Source organism: Oryctolagus cuniculus, chromosome 7 (assembly GCF_051225735.1).
Source record: "Oryctolagus cuniculus isolate XC-2025 breed Fujian yellow rabbit chromosome 7, ASM5122573v1, whole genome shotgun sequence".
Taxonomy (NCBI): domain Eukaryota; kingdom Metazoa; phylum Chordata; class Mammalia; order Lagomorpha; family Leporidae; genus Oryctolagus; species Oryctolagus cuniculus.
The window spans coordinates 46,900,869-46,918,174 of NC_142873.1; the positions used below are offsets into that span (position 1 = coordinate 46,900,869).

The window sequence follows — 17,306 nt, forward strand, 5'->3', positions numbered from 1 at the left end:
GCTCTCTGCTGTGGCCAGGGAGTGCAGTGGAGGATGGCTCAAGTGCTTGGGCCCTGCACCCCACGGGAGACCAGGATAAGTACCTGGTTCCTGCCTTCGGATCAGCGCGGTGCGCCAGCTGCAGCGCGCCAGCCATGGCGGCCATTGGAGGGTGAACCAATGGTAAAGGAAGACCTTTCTGTCTGTCTCTTTCTCTCACTGTCCACTCTGCCACTCTGCCTGTAAAAAAAAAAAAAAAAAAAAAAAAAGTTAACAGGGAGAGACAGATCTTTCATCTGCTAGTTCGCTCCCCAAATGGCCACAATGGCCAGGACTGGGCCAGGCTGAAGCCAGGAGCCAGGAGCTTCTTCCTGGTCTCCCACATGGGTGCAGGGGCCCAAGGATTGGGTGGGCCATCCTCTGCTGCTTTCCCAGGCACATCAGCAGAGAGCTGCATTGGAAGTGGAGCAGCTGAGACTCAAACCAGCACTCATATGGGGTGCCAGTGCTGCAAATGACTGCTTAATCCGCCACGCCACAGCCCTGGCCCCTGTATGTAACATTCTTTTTCTTTTTTTGAATATTTATTTATTTATTTGAAAGGCAGAGTTAGAGAGAGGCAGAGGCAGAGAGAGAGAGTGAGTCTCTTCCATCTGCTGGTTCACTCCCCAAATGGCCACAATGGCTAGAGCTGGGCCATTCTGAAGCCAGGAGCCTAGAGCGTCCTCTGGGTCTCCCACATGGGTGCAGGGGCCCAAGGACTTGGATGATCTGCTGCTTTCCCAGGCATGTTAGTGGGGGCTGGACTGGAAGTGGAGCAGCCGGGATTCGAGCCAGCACCCATATGGGATACCAGCACTGCAGGTGGCAGCTTTACCTGCTACACCACAGCGCCGGCCTCTGTATGTGATATTCTTAAAACTATAGAGACAAAATATCAGTGATTGCAAGGGACCAGCGCTGTGGTCAGAGACTGCAAATGAAAATGAGCAGAGATGTGCTGGGGAGCTAAGCGGCAGCTCTGGGCAGGGAGGGAGCGTGGCCTGCAGCATCTGCCAGTTTCCATGGTGCACACAGCCGCTCTGTAGCTGATTTCAAGTTGCGACTGGGACATCACTGAGCTCTTAGTAGAGAGAGGCTAATGCTGGATCTCACCAGGTTACCAGGTGGTGTAGGCTGGCCCCCTAGGCACAGGGCATTTGTGAGTGGAATGGAAACGTTGCAGATCGTGTGGTGACAAACAGCTGGGAAGCTCACCAGATTATTTATTCCAAGTTGGTGGGTTTCAATGAAGGTACATGATAGCTTTTTAAACCCGGCTCAGGGGCAGGAAGAGCAAGGAACTGTAACTTTTGATCAGGGCAGCTGCCCTCACACTTGCTGTCAGCCATCCCTGGTTTCTTTGTAGTGTACAGATTGAACAGGGTCCTTGTCCGATGCCTTTATGCTGTCCCAAGGAAGCCATGCTCCATATAGATGATCCCAGAGCTGTCTGCCGGTGAGACCCTGGCTGCCTCTCAGGATAGTGTACAGTGCAGTGACTCTGCCCCGCCCCCTCCACCTGTGGGCCTGGTTCTAGGACAGCATGCTCTGTGTCAGGCCTGGCCTGCAGTGAAGGGCGGCGCTGAGCTGCCCGGTGAAGCGGGCAGCCATCTTAGGGCAGCTTCCGGATCGCTGCGGTAAATGGGGTATCCTTTGGGCTCCCTGATGGAACACAGTGGTTGCTGGGTTTTCTGATTCACTAGAACATACTCCTAGCATGCCTGCTTGGCTACTCCCTCTCTAGCCCGTGCAAGCTGGCTGGGTCTTCTAGTGCTCAGCTCCTCCTTGGGGGTGTGGGCTAGGTTCTGATGGGACTTAATCCTGGTTATTGGCATGGAGGTCAGGAGAGGAGGCAGGCCAGGTCTCCAAGGAAGCAGGCAAGGAAATGGTGACAGTCTAATGGGAAGACACAAGCACTTTCTCAGGGCCCAGAGTGAAGGAGAATTAGGGGATTCAAAAAAAATTTTAAAGCACGAGGGCCAGCATTGTGGAGCAGCTGGTTAAGCCTGCAATGCTGGCATCCCATACGGGCACCAGTTCGAGTCCCAGCTGCTCCACTTCCCATCCAGCTCCTGCTAATGCACCTGGGAGGGTAGCAGAGGGTAGCCCAAGTGCTTGGGCCTCTGACACCCACGTGGGAGACCCTGATGAAGCCTGGCCCAGTCCACTGTTGGATGGAAGATCTCTCTCTCTCTCTCTCTCTGTAACTCTTCCAAATAAATAAATAGATCTTTTAAAACATTTTAAAAGCATCAACCCTAGTGTCTTATCCCATGTTCCAGGGTCGCCCTCCCTCCCAACAGACCTGCCAGAGTTGCGAATAGTTTCTCTGGAACCCTGCTACTCTTTGCTGTAATCAAGTCCTGGCCCTTGCTCCCAGCTTTGTGGTCCTCTAGACGCAGGAAATCAAGTGTCTGTAAGTCGCTAAGGAGGGCCCTGAGCTTTCCTGCTTAGCCGGGAGTTGGTGATCACCTCTCCCAGGCTTTCATTGTCTTTCTCCAAGGCACTGCCTGCCGTCCAATTCCGTCGTCCTTATCAAAGCTGGCACTGTCCCCCACTGCTGCACTCCCTCCCACCGGGGTCCTGTCCCCAGAAACTTTCTAGTACAGGCATCTGTAAATTTGAGAAGTTTTCTCACGTGGGTGGCAGAGGCCCAGACACTGGACCATCTTCTGCCACCTTCTCAGGACATTAGCAGGTAGCTGGACCCAAAGCGGAACAGCTGGGACACAAACCAGCACTCAGCTAGAATGCCAGCGTCGCAGGCTGTGGTGTTACCAGCTACGCCAGAAAGCCAGATCCAGAAATGGATTTTAAATGTGTGTGTGTGTGTGTGTGTGTGTTCCAAAATGTATCTGAAAAGCAGAGTCCAAGAGGCATCTTCCATCTGCTGGTTCACTCCCCAAATGGCCACAACGGCTGGTGTTGGAGCAGGCTGAAGCCGGGAGCCTGAATTCCATGTGGGTCTCCCAAGCATTGGAGCACTGGCTGCCTCCCTGGACATGCATTAGCAGGAAGGCCATTCTTCCCACCTGCACACCTCCCACGCAGGGCCAGAGCAGCCACGCGCTGCCTGTGCTGCGCAGCCACGCCCAGCAGAGGGCAGTAGAGGCCGGCCTGGCCAGACCAAGCGCCCTGCTTTCCAAAGGCGCCGCCCCGGCTCCCCGCCCCAGGCTTAGGCAGTCCTGCTAGGGTGAGAACTCCGGCTTCAGTTTGGGCTAGGACAGGGACACAGAGCTGTGGTTCTGGGCCCCTCGGTGGCAGAGTTAGGCTTGCTCGTGGCCCCCTGATTCCTATGGCTGTGCCCTCAGAATGTCAGATCCCATCTGGGCAACAATTCCAAGAGGCTTCCAAGTTTTCTAGCCTAAAAATAAAACAGAAGAGAGGAAGGTGTCAGATCACAAGGGCCCACCCTGGCCCTGATTCTCCTCCCAACCACTGCTCTTCCTCCGCCCTCCTTTCAGTCCTCCTCCTGGAAAGCCGGGTCCATGGGCAGTGTGCACCACGCCCACCTAGCCTACAGAAGCGATTCATATTACTATCACCTGGGACCCAGTGGCACATTTAGTGGACATCTTCTGGTTTGAATTCACACACTGTCTCTGTCCCAGGGGCAGCATTGTGGCACAGTGGGTTAAACCGCCACCTGCCAGCCCACATCAGAGCACCTGAGTGCCCATGGAGAGTCCTGGCTGCTTCTGGTCCAGCTCCCTGCTAATGCCCTTGGGAAATCAACAAAAGATGGCCCAGCTGTGTGGCCCCTGCACCCCTGTGGGAGACCCGGGTGAGGCTCCTGGCTCCTGGCTTTGGCCTGGCCCAGCTCTGGCTGTTGCAGCCATTTGGGGAGTGAACCAGCAGATAGAAGATTCCCTCTCCCCTTTCCCCTCTCCCCTCTCCCCTCCTCCCTCCTCCCTCTCCCTCCCCCCTCCTCCCTCTCCCTCCTCCCTCCTCCCTCTCCCTCTCCCTCCTCCCTCATCTCCCTCATCTCCCTCTCTCTCTCTCTGACTGGAGCTGGGTCAGGCTGAAGCCAAGAGCCAGGAATTTCTTCTGGGTCTCCCATCTAGGTGGAGGTGCCCCTCCATTGCTTTCCAGGAGCATTAATGGAGCTGGATTGGAAGTGGAGCAGCTGGGACTTGAACTAGAACTAGTGGTCATATGGGATGCCGGCATCATTGGCAGTGGCTTAGCCTACTGTGCCACAACACTGGCCACGAGAAGACCAGCCCAGATCGCTGGGAAGGCAGTGGGAAGCCTCCATGCCGGGTTCCCAGCCTCCCTCAGAGAGGCGCAGCCCCGCCCACCCGAGGAGATGCTGGGGAGGCAGGTGTCCTAGGAAGTCGCATTCGCTAAGAAGACAGCTGAGCATCACCGGCAGTCCCTTCCTGTCCTCCTGCCTCTCCTCTGCCAGCCCAGGTTCAGGGCCTGCGGCCGCCACCTCTGCACTTGCTGCAGGAGAAGAGCAAGGCCTGTGTGGTCAGACCACTCCCGGGGGCACAGACCATGCCCGCCGGGCCCATTCAGCCTGCAGACACGAGGAAATCAGGCACAGTTCAAAGGCGTAAAGTGGATGGGGAGGGGGCTCTTGTGAGGACCTGCACCCCCTGGGAGACCGTGGAAGGGTTTTAGGCATCTCTGATCGAGGTTTCTGGAAACATTGTGAGTCAGGAAGAATCGGGGAGTGCAGGTGCTGCAGGTGCTGCCCTGGAGCCGGCCCCACGGCTGTCCTTGCTCCCTTCAAGGTCTCTGCTGAGCTTGGGATGGGCCAGGTGGCCCTGGTCTGGCCTTCCAAGAAAGCTTTTCTCTACAGATAAAAACGATCAAGAGTCAGCTAGTGTGGCGCTCAGCCCTCGTCCCTGTGCAGAATAGGGAAATGCCCCTGGGAGCGCCAGAGCCCTCTTAGCCACGGAGGCCTGCAGCGTGGGGAGGCAGAAGAGGCCCGGCATGGGTGCTGGCTACATCGGAGCCTTTCAGTCCTACTGGCCAACATGCCTTTTTTTTTTTTTAAGATTTTATTTTGGGCTGGCACTGCGGCTCACTAGGCTAATCCTCCGCCTGCGGAGCTGGCACACCTGGTTCTAGTCCCGGTTGGGGCGCCGGATTCTGTCCCGGTTGCTCCTCTTCCAGGCCAGCTCTCTGCTGTGGCCAGGGAGTGCAGTGGAGGATGGCCAGGTGCTTGGGCCCTGCACCCCATGGGAGACCAGGAGAAGCACCTGGCTCCTGGCTTCGGATCAGCGCAGCGTGCTGGCTGCAGCAGCCATTGGGGGGTGAACCAACAGAAAAGGAAGACCTTTCTCTCTGTCTCTCTCACTGTTTAACTCTGCCTATCAAAAAAAAAATACTGAAAAAAAAAAGATTTTATTTTACTTGAAAGTCAGAGTTACACAGAGAAGGAGAGGCAGAGGGGAGAAAGACAGAGACAGAGAGAGAGGTCTTCATCTGCTGGTTCACTCCCTAGATGGCCGCAATGGCTAGAGTTGCCCCAATCCGAAGCCAGGAGCCAGGAGCTTCTTCTGAGTCTCCCACATGGGTGCAGGGGCCCAAGGACTTGGGCCATCTTCCATTGCCTTCCCAGGCCATAGCAGGGAGCTGGATTTGAAGAGGAGCAGGCAGGACTAGAACCGGTATCCATATGGGATGCCGGTGCTTCAGGCCAAGGCCTTAACCTGCTGCGCCATAGCACCGGCCCCCCACCATGCTTCTAATTAGGCGAGCATGGTGACCCCGCTGGCTGAAGCTGCTACAAGCTGGGTTTTCTGTTACTTGTAGCTGAATCCATACTTAACTAATGAGCAGACAGGAGAGTCAGCAAAAAGGCTAAGGAGTGACAGGTGGAACAGGTGCTTGGCGCAGCAGGTAAAGCTGCCCGTGGTGCCGGCATTTCATGTGGGTGCTCGTTCAAATCCTGGCTGTTCCACCTCTGACCCAGCTCCCTACTAATGTGCCTGGGAAAGCAGCAGAGGATGACGCAAGCCCTTGGGCCCCTGCACCTGCATGGGAGACCCAGAAGAAGCTCCTGGCTTCAGATCCGCCCAGCTCTGGCTGTTACAGCCATTTGGGGAGTGAGCCAACAGATGGAAGACCTCTCTCTCTCTCTCTCTGCCTCTCTGTAACTCCGTCTTTCAAATAAATAAATCTTTAAAAAAGAAGTGACAAGTGCAGCTGGGGGTGGCCGTTGGACCGTGATCGTCCCCCGCAGGCTGTGCCACATCCCGACTGCCTCCTCGACTCGTCCTCCCCACCGTCTCGCTCTTCATGAAGCCCTCGCGGCCTACACGTCTTCCCTGGCTCTCCCGGGCCTACGCCATGGAGGTGGAAGCCCTGGGTGGGTGCCCCACCTCCTCTCCTGCTTGCTCATCTCACTGCCCCACCCCAGCACTCTTCACACCTCCCATGTGCCAGGTCCTGTCCGATGTTCCTCTCTGATCCAAACCACCCTTGAGGGTGAGCACTGGCAGGTCTTGTTTTATAGATGGAAAACCTAATGTTCAACAACACCGACTTGGTCAAGGCCAAGTCTAGTAAGTGGTGGAGCAGGCTTTAAACTGTGGCTTGACATCAAGACAGGTGAGAGTCACCACGCTCAACTTCCACGAAGTCGGAAGGTTAGCACCTGCTGTGCTGTTCAGCCCAGGCTCTTCCCATCTTTCCCTCTGTCACTTTCACCTCACCCTCATTACCTCGTCATCTTAAGATGGCTGCTCAGCTCCGGACATCACATAGAGCTCCAAATCAGAAAAGGGTGGACTCCATCTGTCCCCCTCCACACTAACTGCAAGGCAGGCTGGGAATTCAGGGAATGTCATTATTAACAGTTGGCCTAGATCAAATGCAATTCACTAATTGGGGCGGAACTCACTGCTGCCCTCAATAAACGTCGAGTTCTGCTAGCAAGGAAGAAGGGGGTCGTGAGGATGTGGGGCGGCACACAGGCCTGCCCCCACCATCCTGGCCAGCGGAGGGCTCTGCCCACCCAGCCCCTCCCCGGGCCTGCCGGGGAAACCCGCTCTCAAGCATCACGTAGCAGCTCCCACGCACTTCCTTCTCACAGCCAGGCAGTCTTGGTGCACTTCCCCTGCCTTCCGACGCGCCTACTTCCAGGACAGGAATATGACAGCATTCAATTATGCATGCATGTGCTCTCCCCACAAATGCCCACGGAGCACTTGCTGTTTGCCAGACACAATCAGGAGCCAGGGCTTCAAGAGTGAACAAATTAAGTTGCTGTTTGGCTGTTGTCTTCATGGAGCTGTCAGTCTAGTGAGAAATTCAGCAAGGCACGGTCACAGGAGGAAAGGAGCGCACCTCTCCAGGCCACACGCCGCCGCACGGCAGGCCTGCCCTCCCGGCCCACCCGCACTAGGGCGGATCTCGCACAGAGTACAAGCACCACCCCTCCTCCACTCAGGAAGCCTTTGAAATGGGCTTCATTTTTAAAAAAATATATATACATTTGAAAGAGCTACAGAGAGACAGATCTTCCATCCACTCGTTCACTCCCTCGATGGCCACAATGGCTGGGGCTGGGCCAGGCCAAAGCCAGGAGTCTGGCTCCATCGGGTCTCCCTGTGGGTGGCAGGGGCTCACGCATTTGAGCACTGGCTGCCTCCCAGGAAGTGCACTAGCAGGAAGCTGGACTGGAAGCAGAAGCAGGCATCGAACCCCAGCCTTCCCACGTGGGATACAGGCATCCCGAGTGGCACCTTAACCACAGAGTGCACCCACCCCAACTGTATCTATTTTCATCTCCTAGAAAGGCAGAGTGACACACACAGAATTCTCCATTCAGTGATTCACTCCTCAGAGGCCTCAACAGCCCTGGCTGGGCCAGGCCAAAGCTAGGAGGCTGGAGCTCCACCTGGGTCACCCACAAGGGAGCTCCCGAAGCAGCTCCTGACTCTTGGCTTCCACCTGGCCCAGCACTGGCCGTTGCAGCCATGTGGAGAGTGAACCAGAGGATGGAAGATCTGTGTCTCCTCCTCTCTCTAACTTTCAAATAAATAAATCTTAAAAAAATAAAACCTCCTGCTCTGCTTCTGAGCCCGGCTCTTGCCAGTGCACCTGGTCCTCTGCGGTACCTGATGACTGTCCCTGCACTGTGGCAGGCCTCTTCCCAGGAAAGGCTCCGCGCGCCTCAGCCGACCCTTCGCAGCCCAGGTGCTCAGGATGCGTGTTTTCTGCTGAAGGCGCTGTCTGGTTTCTGCACACGGGCATCTCGGCGTCGGTGCCATCGCTGCAAGTGATTCCGGAAGCATCCACCCCTATCCCCTCGCCGATTCGGCGTAGGTACAGCAGTTCTTCCAATACCCTGTTCTGCTGCCCTCTCCACTACTGGGAGCCAGGCAGGCAGACAGGAAAGAAAAATAATACAACCCCTGCTTTTCTGTGCTTCTGTTGCCATGGTGATACCGACACCCAGGTGAGAGGTGCTTTATTCGGGAGAGCCAGTGAACTGTGGAGGCCAGAGTCCGGGGCAGAAACACCGACGCCCCTCAGCCTCCCAAGCCTGGGAAGGACTTCATGGGGTGGTCTGGTCCATGCCCCTGCCTTCCAGCTGAAAAGTCAAATGGACAGTTTGTGGCTGCCACCCTCAAGAACACAATCTACCACCTCCAAGTCGTGCACGGGTCACGTTTCAGCTTTGCAGACTCATGACCCTCAATGGGTTTCCAAGTCTCATCTTTCGATGTCCTTCCAGCCCAGTCTCTCATCACTGCCCCTGTGGAAGCACAGTGGGGGTCGGCGCGGTGGCGTAACAGGAAAAGCCACCGCCTGCAGTGCCAGCATTCCAAGTGGGTGACGGTTCAAGTACTGGCTGCTCCTCTTCCAATCCAGCTCTCTGCTATGGCCTGGGAAAGCAGTAGAAGATGGCCCTAGTCCTTGGGCCCTTGCACCCACATGGGAGACGACCGGAAGAAGCTCTTGGCTCCTGGCTTTGAATTGGTGCAGCTCCGGCCATTGTGGTCATTTGGGGAGTGAACCAGCGGATGAAGACTAACCTCTTTCTCCCCCCCCCAACCCCCTGCTCTCTGTAACTCTGCCTTTCAAATAAATAAATAAATCTTAAAAAAGAAAGAAAGGAAGGAAGGAAGGAAGGAAGGAAGGAAGGAAGGAAGGAAGGAAGGAAGGAAGGAAGACAGTGAATCAGCACCTCACACCCTGCAGTAGCCCTGGAGAAGGCAAAGGGAGTGGTCCCCTGGCTCCTGTTCCTCTCCGAGCCCCACCCTGGTTCTTTGCACCCTGCTGGCCCCGGGAGTGAGGGGCCAGTGTGGGAACAGCAGGAGGCCCTTGGCGGCCAACAAAACATCTAAGGAGCCAGAGTGAGGCGAGAGCCCGCCCACGCCCGCCCGCCCACGCCCGCCCGATGTCCTCCTCCTTCCAGTGAATAAAACAGAGCGCAGGAAGGGCGGTTTTAAGGAGGATCTTTAACAGCCTCCCAGACAGCAGACAGAGCCCAAGGCAGCTTGGAAACCCACGCGGATGGCAACAGGCTCTCATGCTCCCCGAAGACCCTGTAAAACAGAAATGGCTCCACTGAACCCGTGTGGCCTTTCCCTCACGCTCACACGGGTAAGTGAACGCAGGAAAGAAAGAATAAACAAACCACCCCAGCCTTCAAAATGCTTCCAGGGGTCATCCCGCCCGAAAATCCTGGCCCAGGCTGGGTTGATGGTGAGGGGTGTAGGATGGCACCCAATCCAAGAGGCCACTGGGGAAATTGCCCCCCCCCCCACGGGGCCAACAGAGAAAGGGCCCTTTCCCATCCTGGTCCCCTCTACCCCTGAACCGCTCCCGTTCCCACTCTCGTCACCACATCGCTGCATCAGGATTCCTGCGAGACCAACCCTGGGCCTCGCTCCAGCTCCCAATCCCCCAAAATAGAGTCAAGAAAACTAAATCGCGCGTCGCACTTGCGCCACTCGCTTGCTTTCCTACGCCGACGACGGATAAAGCAGCCTCTGGCTGTAAGCGAGGTTAACACCCACCCAGAGGCTGGGTCCTGGCTGGCCTCGCCCAGCAGCTGAGCATCGCGATTCTGCTAATTAAGCTGCTTTCTTGTCTTTAATTAGCTGCCTGTGAATCTTGTTGGGAAGTCTTGGATCCGTGAAATAATCTGGGATGGAAATCAAAGAGAAGAAATCATCTTCACTCAGGGGAGGGGACTGGGAGGAAGGCAGCCTACTCTGCTAAAAGTGCTGCTGGCTTGGTCCTAGCAGCAAGGTCGCCGGTGGCCCCCGACGACAGAACATGAGCAGTCACGGCAAATCCCTGTGGTCACTGGCCCAGCCGAGCAGTTCTGAGCCTTCCAGAAGAGCTCAATCGGCTGGCGCCCACTGCCCACCCGCTGCACCCTGCACCCTGCACCCTGGGCGCTGGCCGGTCTGCTTGCTTGACGCATGGGGAGCCGTCACACAGTTCAGGGATTCTCTGGGCTTTCTGCTTCCAGCCCTTCTTGGGGCCCAAGTAAATGCCAAGTATTATTCTCGTCTCCTCAGCCTGCCAGCTCCCGTCTCCGAGCGATCACGCCTTCTCTGCGTACACGCTCTCTGAGGGGGCCAGGCTCCCGCAGGATGCTGGCAGGAGGGGCTTTGTGCACCCAGCGGGATGTGCATCAGAGGCAGCATCTGCTGTGGCAGCACACGTGTACCGAGATGCAGTTGGATGCGCTGTGGGGACACAGCGGGCCCCAAGACGTCTGCCAGCCCAGCCGTTCCTGCTAAATACCATTGACCTTAAGCCATCTCGGGCAGCCAGAGTCCATTAGAATCAGCTGGGGAGCCTTTAAAACTGTGGATGCTGGGTCCCACCCCAGGCTAATTAAATAGAAACCTCTGGGGGTGGAGCCTGAACACCAGCATTTTTAAAAAGCTCCCAGGTGCCGCTAGTGCACAACCAGGGCATAGAACGCACTTCGAGGTGCGCGGGACGAGAACGGCCAGCACGCTCCCTCAGACACTGAACTCCTAGCCCTCACCGGGAGGGAGCTCCACCCAGGTCCTGTCTCATCCCGAGGAGACGCCAGGGGACGCCTCTGGGGAAGCAGCACCCAGGCTGAATTCCCAATATTACTGCCAGCTCTCTGCCACCCGGCACTGCCGCCACCTTACTCACCTGCCGCAAATTCTCGGATGTTGTCTGGTCTCTTCAAAAACATTTCCCTGGAACACATTCAGGGACAGGGCGGGAGGGAGAGTGGGCGTTAAGGCCCGTGGCTGATCAGCCCGAGCCACAGCCACCTTGGGAGCCAACACACAGCCCACATCTGATGGCCCAGCCCCTTTCAACGGCCATGTTCCTCCAACTTGGGATGTCAGGCAAGGCGCAAAACGCCCTAAGTGGCAATCAAGCTAGGACACTGGCCTCATCACTAACAGGCTGGGGGCAGCGTTTTCACAGAACCACGTCCAGGGTGGGAAGCACAGATGAAGAGGCACGTGCCTGGGCACGGTGCTCACACGCAGCGGGACAGACCCCACAACCCTGTGGTGTCCTGAGGAGGCGCAGGCAGGAATTCCCACGCGAGGGCGGCTGGGCCGACAGAAAAGATGGCTTCCAAGGGCACAGAGGATGGACACCTTGGTAACACCTGCAGTCCCAAAGCCCTGGGAACCGAACTATGCTCTTATACCGCATAGAACTTTATGGTTCATAAACTATGTTCATAAACGCTGTCCAGGTAATGTCCCCATTTCACAAATGAAGAAACCTAACCTTCGAAGGTTAATCATTTGCCCAAGTTCATAAAGACAGTAAACAGAGAGCGGGCCCAGAACTCGGGCCTGCAAAGGCGGCGGTCTCTGCTCTCTGTCCCTTGGCTATGGGCTGCCCCACCCCAACGGCCCCACTTTCTTGTGCTCTTGGCCAAGGCTGACCCTCCAGGAAGCCCCTACCCCCAGCCTTTAAGAATTTTGCTTGGGTCCAGCACTGTGGCATAGTGGGCTAAGCTTCTACCAGCGGCACCAGCATCCCATATGGGCGCCGGTTCATATCCCAGCTGCTCCATTTCTGATCCAGCTCTCTGCTACGGCCTGGGAAAGCAGTAGAAGATGGTCCAAGTCCTTGGGCCCCTGCACCCACATAGGAGACCCAGAAGAAGCTCCTGGCTCTTGGCTTCGGATCAGCTCAGCTCTAGCCATTGCAACCATCTGGGGAGTGAACCAGCAAATGGAAGACCTGTCTCTCTCTCTTTCTCTGTAACTTTGCCTCTCAAATAAAATCTTTTAAAATAAAACTTTTGCTGGGGCTGGCGCTGTGGCATAGCAGGTAAGGCATCCCATATAGGCACCCGTTCAAGTCCCAGCTGCTCCACTTCCAATCCAGATCCTGGCTATGGCCTGGGAAAGCAGTAGAAGATGGCCCAAGTCCTTGGGTCCCTGCAGCCGTGTGGGAGACCTAGAAGAAGCTCCTGACCCCTGGCTTCGAATTGGCACAGATCTGGCCATTGCAGCCAATTGGGGAGTGAAGCAGCGGATGGAAGACCTCTCTCTCTCTTCCTGCCTCTCCTTCTCTCTGTAACTCTTTCAAATAAATAAATACATCTTAAAAAAAAAAGTTTTGCTCCCCTTCTCCTTTGATTCAAGCTGATAATTATCAAGCACAAGTTATGTATAAATAATTTATGGGGCCAGCTCTGTGGGGTAGTGGGCTAAGCCTCCACCTGTGGTACCAGCATCCCATATGGGTGCTGGTTTGTGTCCCAGCTGCCCCGCTTCCGATCCAGCTCTCTGCTATGGCCTTGGAAAAGCAGTAGAGGATAGCCCAAGTGCTTGAGTCCTTGCATCCACATGGGAGACCCAGAAGCTCCTGGCTCCTGGCTTCAGATTGGCTCAGCTCCAGCTGTTGCAGCCATTTGGGAAGTGAACCATCGGATGGAAGACCTCTCTCTTTCTCTGCTTCCCCCTCTCTCTGTTAACTCTGCCTCTCAAATAAATAAAATCTTTAAAAAAGAAACTGCATTACATATGAGGGATTGATTTTTTTTTAAGATAAAATATAGGCTGATCTCAAAGAAGGTACAGCCAAGGAGAAGAGCACGGCTGGCGTCAGCAAGGCACGCAGAGGCACAGGGGCTTCCACAGGCAAGACAAGGGCTGAGGGGCCCCGCAGGAAGGAAGCCACGCAGGCTCTACAAACTGCGCCTTGCTTGAGGGTTAGAACGGGCTTGTAGCCACCCTTGTACCCACAGCATCCATGAGAGCGCTCAAGGAATGGTCGGTGGGATGATCCAAGTGCAGCCTGGCAGGAGTCAAGGGCGTGTGCAGGAAGGAACAGGGAGCAAAGGAAGCTGTGTTAGGCAGGGCCTTGAATGCCGGGACAGACGCTTGTCCTCAGCTCCAAAGACGGCAGGAATGCGTATGTGAATGTGCTGCAGTCACACAGTGGGACACTGTACAGGAGTAAGGTCTTCCGGATACTGAGCGGAAGCCAAGCACAAACGAGTGCATACTGTAGACTGCCAGTTACGTTAAAAGGCAAGACGAGCCTGCAGTGGAGAAGTCAGGAGACCTAGGGTTGGTTTTGGGGGGCCCCACCGGAAGGGACCACCCACAAGTCAGGCGTGGAAGTCCACCCAGCTTGGGATATGTCACTTTTCTGTACATTATGTCTCAAGAGATGCTAAAAACAAACCAAGAGAGGTGGTGGCTGTGCAGCCACCGAAGACTCTGGCCAAGGACTCATGTGATCGGTGCTGGGTCTGGGGAAGGTTCGTGCGCCTGGGAACCTGCGGAAACATCTAATCGAGTCTTTCCACAGGCTCACACCCAGCTACCACATCTGCACCCCGAAACGTTTCTAGGTGCCTAAAATGGATTGTGACTTTTCCCATTCTTCAGGTCCAAAATTCAAGGTAGTAGGAGCTCTGTGCATTGTTTATGAATACAGGCTGGACAGCTATAGCTGAACGGTCACAAACCATTAGGATCCAGAAAACCCACGTGGGAAGTTCACTTCCTGAAGCAAAGCTGAGTGTGTCTCTGGGCTCCGTGTGAGTCATGAGCAGAGCCCTGCAGAACTGAAAACCACTCTCGCCGTGGTGCAGCAGGTTAAGCCCCTGCCTGCAACGCCAGCATCCCATATGGGCGCCAGTTCAAGTCCCAGCTGCTCCACTTCCCATCCAGCTCCCTGCTAACTGGGAAAGCAGTAGAAGATGGCCCAAGTGCTTGGGCCCCTGTCATCCTTGAAGGAGATCCAAATGGAGTTCCAGGCTCCTGGCTTCAAGCCCTGGTCCTTGAGGCCATCTGGAGAGTGAACCAGTAGAAGCAAGATTCTCTCTCTGTCTCTGTCTCTCTCTGTAATTCTGCTTTTCAAAAAATGAATGAATCTTATAAAATCAAAAACCAAAGCACAGGCACAGTGCTTGGGACTCGGTCCTCTTTGCCCCTGCCTCCTTTCTCACAGGAAGGATCACGTGAAGCATCGGGTTCAGATGTGTGGCTGACCCTGGCTCATTCTGGAACAGGCACAGGAAACACCACCAGCAGCAAACACACACAGGGAAACCCTCAAACTTCAAATGCTACCTGTCTCCCCAGCTCCACCCCGGAAAAGAAAGGCCCAAAGGGGCCAGGAGGGCTCCAAGTGGGGTACTTCAGGGACTCCAGAAGGGAAAGCATGGAGGCCTGCCTGGCCTGGGGGGGGCAAGGAAGGAAGGGGAAGGGGTCAGAGGGTGTCCAGCAGCAGCCAGGCCCAGACACCGGTCTCCTCCTGAAAAAGCAACAACACCCTCCTCATTCACCACCCCAGGTGTTTGTGAATAATGCAAATGGTGATTTAATTCAGGCTTTTAACGTCCATCCTCAATTTCTCCGCTGGAACCACTCCTAACTTGGACTGCAAACTCCCCAGGATAGGAATATAAAGATTCTTTATTTTCCTGTAGAAGAAAAGTTGCAACAAGTGATGGCATCATCCCCAGGTCTGAAACGGACAGACCACCCTGCCTTTCGCCCAGGCCTTACCCCTGGCCTAAATATACCTGACCTTCACAGAGAACTGGGTACCTTTTAGTTTCCCATTTCCTTCTCCTATCTGCCCTCTGAGTCTCCTACACTTGGAAAAATGGTAAGGGGCCAGCACTGTGGCATAGCGCATAAAGCTACTGCCTGTGACACCAGCATCCATATGGGCACCGGTTTGAGTCCCGGCTGCTCCTCTTCCAATCCAGCTCCCTGCTAATGGCCTGGGAAAGCAGTGGAAGACGGTCCAAGTCCTTGGGCCCCTGGACCTGTGTGGGAAACCTGGACGAAGCTCCTGACTTCTGGCTACAGACTGGCCCAGCTCTGGCTGTTGAAGCCACTTGGGGAGTGAACTGGTGGGTGGAAGATCTCTCTCTATATATAACTCTGCTTCTCAAATAAAAAATAATAATTAAAATAAAAAGTTCAATCTTACGATATTTTCCAACTTTAAGGAAGTTGGAAGCAATAGGGAGTGTTTAAGGAAATATATATATATGCGTGTATATATATATATATATATATATATATATATAGGCTAGCAGTTACGCCAAGAGAGGTTCCCCATCCCATCCAGCTTCCTGCTAATGCAGACCCAGGAAAGCAGCTGTGATGGCTCAAGTAACTGGGTTCCTACCACCCCAAGGGGCAACCCCGGATTGCATTCCTGGCTCCTGGCCCAGTCCCCAGCCCTTTCAGGCATTTGGGGGCAAACCAACCACGAAGGGGGCATTTATATTCCTCTAACCCCAACAAGATCCGGTCCAGTTTCTCCCAAGATGCCCAAAGCCAGGCTGGAAAACCACCCACCTTAAGAAACCACTGATGAGAAACTCCACTTCTTTGTGGGCCCTCAGGTACTTCTCGTTGGCAATCCGAGTCTCAATCTGGGGGGACAAGAGCAAAGGGTCCCGTTCCCCGAGACACCCAGTTCCCAAGCCTGGAGGTGTGAAGGGGGCCCAGCTCTGAGCCCAGATGCTCGGAAGCTACAGCCGGGGTCTAGGGGATTCAGCGCCGCCGGCCGCCTCTTGCTTGGGGGTCAGGGGCCTGAGCCGAGTCGGACCCCCACGGTCCTGGCTTGTTTCTAACTTGATGTGTCCGGCGGTAGTTCCTACCCGCTTCTCGGGCCGGACCCCTGCTTCAGCTCCTCCTGCGCGTCCACATGGCCGCCCGCGGTGCAGGGTCCCGGGGGCCTCCCTAGCACCCCCCTCCGGCCCCCAGGCACAGGCTCCTGCTCGCCTGCTCTCGGGGGCCCTCCTACCCGTCCGGGGGGACCCCGGTCCTAGCGGAGCCGCACTTTGACGGAGGTTTGCGGGGGTGCGGGCGTACCCACCTTGAAGACTCGCAACTTCTCCAGCTGCTCCGGGCTCAGCAGCCCGGGCTCGGGCCCCAGCAGCCCGCTCGGCAGCGTCGCCATCTTGTCGCGGTTGTCCGGGCGACCGGCCGCGGCCCCGCCCCCGCCCCGCCGCCCCCACCCCCTCCCCCAGTCCGGCCGTCCTGGGCAGGGTGTGGGGGGCGTCGTCGGGGAGCCCCCCGGGAGGAGGGACCCTGGGGCAGCGCTGGAGAAAGCCCGGTCCCCGCGTGTGAAGGCTGGTGGCTGGGCTTCACCGAGTGTGGAGGGACTCCACCCTACCCCAAAGAGTTGCCCCCCCCAGGTCTAGAGCAAAACAGGGAATGGGGGTCCCAAGGCAGGGTCTCCCAGAACCTGGTTCCCGACTCTCACCTGGGCAGAAGCTGGAGGAAGCAAGGCTTCCGCCTTCCCACGGGCCCAGAAGTCGGCCCTTGGGTTGTCCCCAGCCAGGACTCGGCGGGAACTTAGTTCTGCAAAGGAAGAGCTGTCTGGCCCTGAGGATGCTGGCCACGGCCTGGGGGACATCTCCCAGAGTTTGCCCTCGTGGACTGAGTTTTGGTGTGGGTTAATTTTCTCCTTACCCTGGGCACCTCATACATTCTCACACTCCCGACTGAACTGGGGAGGGAAAAGGCAATTGATCTTCAAGATTTGTTCTCCTAGTGTCCAATTAAGAAGGGCCAGCGAAACAGAAAGCCAGAGAGCTGAAAATAGCCGGCTGGAAAGGGCAGGAGCCTGCGGGCGCTCAGGCGCCGGGCTGTGTGCTGCGTGCCCCCGCAGAGGCAGCGCCCAGCTTCCCTGCCCAGAGGCTGCGGGAATGGAGCCGAAAGGGAGGCTGCCTTCTCAGATGTGTGAACAGCTGTCCCAGGCAGCAAGAAAACTGCCTGAGAATCCCACTCTGCATTCGGAAGAGAAGTGAAAATGCAGGCAGTTCCCAAGCCAGGGAGGAACCAACAGATAAATTAAGGAGTGGGCTACAA

General features: G+C 56.0%; 1 protein-coding gene across 3 annotated transcripts; it reads right to left on the reverse strand.

The window, feature by feature from the left end:
- Positions 1–1,224: 1,224 nt before the first annotated feature.
- Positions 1,225–16,463, reverse strand: RIIAD1 (regulatory subunit of type II PKA R-subunit domain containing 1). Of its 3 annotated transcripts, XM_089299937.1 has the most exons (7): positions 16,309–16,462; positions 15,786–15,862; positions 11,131–11,177; positions 10,005–10,132; positions 9,495–9,530; positions 6,699–7,275; positions 1,225–3,385 (listed from the first exon to the last, which is right to left on the reverse strand). In XM_089299937.1, the coding sequence occupies exons 1-4, from the start codon at positions 16,390–16,392 to the stop codon at positions 10,062–10,064; spliced, it is 279 nt and encodes a 92-aa protein (XP_089156063.1). In that variant the 5' UTR covers positions 16,393–16,462; the 3' UTR covers positions 1,225–3,385; positions 6,699–7,275; positions 9,495–9,530; positions 10,005–10,061. The 3 variants fall into 3 exon arrangements, with proteins under 3 accessions (XP_089156063.1, XP_002715594.1, XP_089156064.1); XM_002715548.6 differs by lacking the exons at positions 1,225–3,385; positions 6,699–7,275 and having other exon boundaries at positions 9,424–9,530; XM_089299938.1 differs by lacking the exons at positions 1,225–3,385; positions 6,699–7,275; positions 9,495–9,530; positions 10,005–10,132; positions 11,131–11,177 and adding an exon at positions 12,971–14,893 and having other exon boundaries at positions 16,309–16,463.
- Between the last annotated feature and the right edge of the window lie 843 nt (positions 16,464–17,306).

Excerpts from the sequence above, each read along its gene's own strand:
- RIIAD1 (XM_089299937.1), bottom strand. The coding sequence starts at position 16,392 with ATGGCGACGCTGCCGAGCGGGCTGCTGGGGCCCGAGCCCGGGCTGCTG. Across the intron at positions 15,863-16,308 it reads AGAAGTTGCGAGTCTTCAAG|ATTGAGACTCGGATTGCCAA; the intron begins GTGGGTACGCCC and ends TTGTCCCCCCAG. Across the intron at positions 10,133-11,130 it reads CATCCGAGAATTTGCGGCAG|ATTATTTCACGGATCCAAGA; the intron begins GTGAGTAAGGTG and ends TTTCCATCCCAG.